Source organism: Loa loa (genome assembly GCF_000183805.2).
Source record: "Loa loa unplaced genomic scaffold supercont3.508, whole genome shotgun sequence".
In the NCBI taxonomy this organism is placed as follows: Eukaryota; Metazoa; Nematoda; class Chromadorea; order Rhabditida; family Onchocercidae; genus Loa; species Loa loa.
The window spans coordinates 14887-19937 of NW_018108688.1; the positions used below are offsets into that span (position 1 = coordinate 14887).

General features: G+C 32.6%; 1 protein-coding gene across 2 annotated transcripts in view; it reads right to left on the reverse strand.

Annotated features, from left to right (window-relative positions):
- Window positions 1-338: 338 nt before the first annotated feature.
- The window catches only part of LOAG_12515, a gene marked incomplete at its 3' end in the record, with an annotated part of 5565 nt that continues 852 nt past the window's right edge, over window positions 339-5051 (reverse strand). Inside the window, exons 2-12 of one of the 2 annotated variants that reach the window (XM_020448551.1) lie at window positions 4645-4867; window positions 4393-4471; window positions 3966-4185; window positions 3573-3788; window positions 3181-3316; window positions 2878-3058; window positions 2494-2605; window positions 1979-2085; window positions 1679-1829; window positions 1076-1198; window positions 339-536 (exon numbers count right to left, since the gene is read on the reverse strand). In XM_020448551.1, coding sequence (XP_020301315.1) covers window positions 339-536; window positions 1076-1198; window positions 1679-1829; window positions 1979-2085; window positions 2494-2605; window positions 2878-3058; window positions 3181-3316; window positions 3573-3788; window positions 3966-4185; window positions 4393-4471; window positions 4645-4867 — 1746 coding nt within the window. Of the gene's footprint in view, window positions 537-1075; window positions 1199-1386; window positions 1505-1678; window positions 1830-1978; window positions 2086-2493; window positions 2606-2877; window positions 3059-3180; window positions 3317-3572; window positions 3789-3965; window positions 4186-4392; window positions 4472-4644; window positions 4868-5051 lie in introns of those variants that run through there. The other variant, XM_020448552.1, reaches the window with a different exon arrangement.

The following is a 5051-nucleotide window of genomic DNA, read 5'->3' on the forward strand; positions in this document are numbered from 1 at the left end:
TATATATATATATATATATATATATATATATATATATATATATATATATATATATATATATATGCAAAGTGATTATGAGTTAACCTTCAGTTGGAAACTATGACTTACCTTCACTTTTTTAAAAGTTATTTACCAGTGTTTAATCCAACTTAACTCAGTGTCACTTTTTCATGGCATTTCAGGTAAATACATGGTTTACATAGTTAGTGATTTTCTTGATGATGGCTTTCTCTTATCCCTCACATGAATATGGGGAGAAAAAATCATTAAATTTCGAAATGACAAAATTCTGTTTTGAATTATAAATCGAAGCTCAAAACCCTAGGATATATTGTTCCTCATTGGAAAGCAACAAACTTCCAACGTACTTGTAGAGATGCAGCTATGCCCTCTACAGTGATACCCAATAAACGCCCAGCAATAGCACCCATAGCAAGACTTGGTACAAACAGACCGGCGGGGACCTTGATGCCAAAAGTGAATATTGTTAATATCAATTTTATTATCAGCGCCATAATAAGATCAATAAATGCACTCTAAAAAAAATAAGAAATAAAATTGAAATCGGATTAATTTAAAAATTTAATAAAATGTTTTATAGTCAACGTCCATCAATTTTCACCCTCTTTATTAATACCCATTATTATAGTTTGAAAGGAAAGCAATGATGCCCCAATACTTCTGATTGCATGAGTGATTAGCAGATCCCATTTCCCAGTATTACCCTTTCCATTAAGTGAAGTGTCTGTCTGAATAGGTAAAGAAAAATACTTCCCTTTTCGCTACAATTATAAAAGTATCCCTGATGTTACTGTTTTCAGTAGTGGCCCTTTTTCAAGCAATCTATATGATAACAAGGATTAGAAGATTTTTTCTAATGTCAGGAAATTTATGCTATAATGTGATAAGATCATACTATAATATTTTGGGTCAAATTAACTTCTCACTTTAAATTTAATTATTCCTCATAAGGCGATATTTACCAGTTGATCGTTCTTAGTAAAATGAGTGAAATGACTCAATGAAGGACCTTTTTTCGTGACGGAGCAATTGATATAATGAATTTTAAACTTACATGCACTCCTGCTCCTAATTCTCCAGTGTGATAATTATCATCCACTTTATCGAAAGAGAATGTTTTATTTTGATAATCACAAAGATCCATCATAAAATCTTCGGGACCACAGCGATCGAAAAGCTACAATTCATCGAATTATCAGAAATGAAAGTAAAATGAAGTTCATCTAACATATTAAAAACAGGGTTGACAATACAAAACGAACCTATGGGATGATAGCAGAAAAGGATTACATGCTCCATTTGTTCCAGGAAAAAAGCAAATTATGAAATACATTCAAAAAAAAACTGATTCGATTATGTTATTAGCTGTATCAGTTTGAGTTCCACTGAACCATTCACACCTTTGTTTGACGATGTAACAGCGACTCGACATATTCTTTCATTCTATTCCTAACCACTGTTTTCATGACATTATTTCGTTTTTCTAAATGTTTTCCCTTCAAAAACTTATTGATTCAGCTAAGTTCAATCTCGTCCTTTGTTTTTGATTGGGAAAGTACATGGTCCTTACCGTAGCTACATACATCAGCAAATCAAATCAATATCAGAAGCACATCGGAAAATTATCCGAAAACAAAATAACGGAAGCAAAACTAACTTGTCTTATCAATGACGATGAACTTCGACGGGTATATGGATTAAAGTAACTGACAAATGCTGTGATGAGTGTCACAACAAGAACCTCTTTTACAGGATTACTACCCAACGTCTTATTCGCTTTTCGGAACCGACACCATTTTATGTTCGCCCTTCAAATAAGAACTGTGACTTTAACTAAGTGAAAAACTGTACTTTATAAAAGTAAAGTAGAAAGAACAGTAAGAGTCTCCTTATATAGTTAGCCACAGAAAAATCCAAAAAAAAGTGCTGTATCGAAATTCACTTAAAAAAAGCTCACCATATGAATAAACTTCCAATGATACCACCAAACAACCCAAGACCAGCAAATGGAATAAGTTCTACAAATGTCCATTTCATGCTGTAGTCCACGTGAAACAAAGAAGTCTGAAATTTCCAATTTTGGGATAAATTCGCATCTAAATCTGTCTAAAATTAATCAAATAAAAACATGCAACATCTAAAAAGCATATTTATTATATCTAAATAAAATATATTTGAGTAAAATATGCGAACAAAATTCCTATTGCAAATAAAACTTTCGCTAAAGGAGTACTGAATGAAATTACATAAATGCACTTAAACTTTTTCAGATAAGGCGATAAACTAATAAATTAAAAAAGTTATTGCCTTTAAAACAACTCTACAAAAAGAGGGAATAGCGACAGGCTGTACGAGACATTTCGAAGCCTCTGTCCACTATTAGATGAGAAAAATAAGTTTGGTTACTTTGTAAAATGCAGAATTTAATCTTACATGCTAAAAATAAGTCATCGAAAATAATTTGCCGCATACCTGATCACTTCCAAATGGATTCATTATTCGTAAGATTATTCCAGCAATAAGTGCGCAAAAGAATGAACGCCACATAGTTTTCAAGGGGAAATAATAACTTGCTTCTTCCAGACTGCAATCTCTCTTTCAAACATAACTGGTCAGACAAGGTTTCTATGAGTAATCTCTTAGTTCTTACTTGCAAGAATGTTCCCTGTCTCCTTCCTTGCATTTCCTTTTCAAAATGCAAAATAAGTTATTTAACAAAAAGGTATCTGTGAAATGAATATGTTTAAATGCTTTCTATAAGCTTATTAAAAGTAACTGGAACACAACAAAAATACTGTTTATTCCTCCTTTGCATTATGGTTCATTTTGGAAAAACTTTAAAAGTTTCAAAATTACCTAAATAAAACTCCTCCTATAGGAGCACCAAATGCAACTGAAACACCGGCTGCAGCAGAAGCGCTTAGTATTTCACGTTTTTTGGCTTCATTTGAGCCATATTTTGGAAAAAGATAAGAGAATATATTTCCTATGCAACAAGCTAAATGTACCATTGGACCTTCTTTTCCCAAGTTCAGACCTGAAATACGGCACAACCAATTACATATCCAAAACTGAACAAGAAATTTCCCTGGCAGTTTTTTTTTCTCCCTTCCAAAAAGAGCACCCAATACTACAAAAAGTTCGAAAAACATTACCAACCAGATGCAGATGCCAAGATTAAGCCAACAGATTTAATAATAAAAGTCCATTTACCCAAATAACCTCTAATGATGAAACCGGATAAAATGCATTTAATCTCGGGTATACCCGAACCGCAAGCATAAGGAGCAAAAACCTAGAAATAGACTCTTTTTACAGATAGATTATAAGGTGTTTAATTAGTTTTAGAAATGCAACAAGCCTATTTTTCTGTTTATATTTTCATCTTTTATTGGATGTTATTTCTAAATCTCGAGATACACTTCCCATTTCTCTTTTTTAAGTAAAACAGATGAAAACCAACTTTGCTCAATATAAAAATGAAAACCGTCGCAATCCATACACACTATGAGAAAGTTTAAATGAATTATCATTCTGATGTAGAAACGTGCCTTGACCAAAGCTACAGTTACTCCTGTCATCAGTACACTCCAACCACAATAAAAGAATAATTCCAACACATAATAAAAGAAATTTCGCTCATAAAACTGCATCATTTCAGGCCAGGATGTCCATGCTGCACAATCTGCATCTTTATAAACACTATCGTTTGCTGACCAACAACAATGTTCACGATCAAGCCAAAATCGATCGGCACATACACCATCCTAGAAGAATCAAAGCACTACAGTAAAAAAGAAAAGCTTGAAAATAGTCATAAAGTACCAAATCTTTTCACATTTCATTTCTTCAGCAACATCTCGAAACTATGTGCTCAATCTACTCCATTTATGTTGCTCAAATACACAATGCTTTTCAAAAAGTACGTTTCTCAGAGACATTACCTTTAAATCACTCATCCAACGCGCCCCAATATCAATAATACCAGCAATGGTGCCAGCAGCAAGACCAACCATCAGTACACATGCCCAACCACTTCCCGCATCCCATAAACTACTTAGTTTACCAAAAGGAGTTTTTGATCGTTTTACAATGAATTTGTGACGCAATCTGTCCCGAGCTAGATCTCTTTGCCAGTCTATTGTATGAAAGTCATCGTACCGGCTGTAAAAAAAATGTAGATATACATGGTTTTACCAACAATCTAACAACTAACATGGACTAGCATACTTCCTTCAAGTTGTACAGTAACAAGAAAATGTACCAATATTGAAACAATTCGACATACAAGGAAGTAAATTCAAGTCAATTATTCTAATTCTCTTAGGATTTTTTCTAAATGGCATTACTCACAAGACTCAAAGTGAAAACCTCTCTATCGGCGCTGAAGCTTCATCGATAGTTATTTCGTCACTGTCAGTTAATGCAATACAATTACTTCCATTTGTGCCTAGAATATACGTAAATGGTTAATTTCTGCTTGAAATAAATAGATAACTCCGAAAACACATGGACTAATGAAACCCCCAAATAAAATAGACCAATAAAATCATATATTCTAAATCAGAAGAAAATGAACAAATCTTTAGGAAATGAAATTTACGAATAAATAAATAAACATACCGCGATATTTTAACGAACTACGGCTACTCTGTTCGGCATGTACCATTGCTGGTGCAGTATTAGAAATGGTAATATTGGAAGTAGGAATGACTGTATCATCATCGCCCAACATTATGCTTGTTTCTAATTCGATTTGAGCCCTTTTTATCTTTCGATACCGATTAAATGTTGACAGTGGTGTTCTGGATTGATTCGGTGATATTAAGCACGTTGTTTCACTTTGCTATAAAAAATAGTTTTTCCTAAAATTCAGCTAATTCATGCAGAACCTACTATCTACTGAGAATTTGCAGTTAAATCCGCTAGTTTTTTCACTTGTATATATACATATGTATATATATATATATATATATATATATATATATATATATATATATATATATATATATATATATATATATATATAT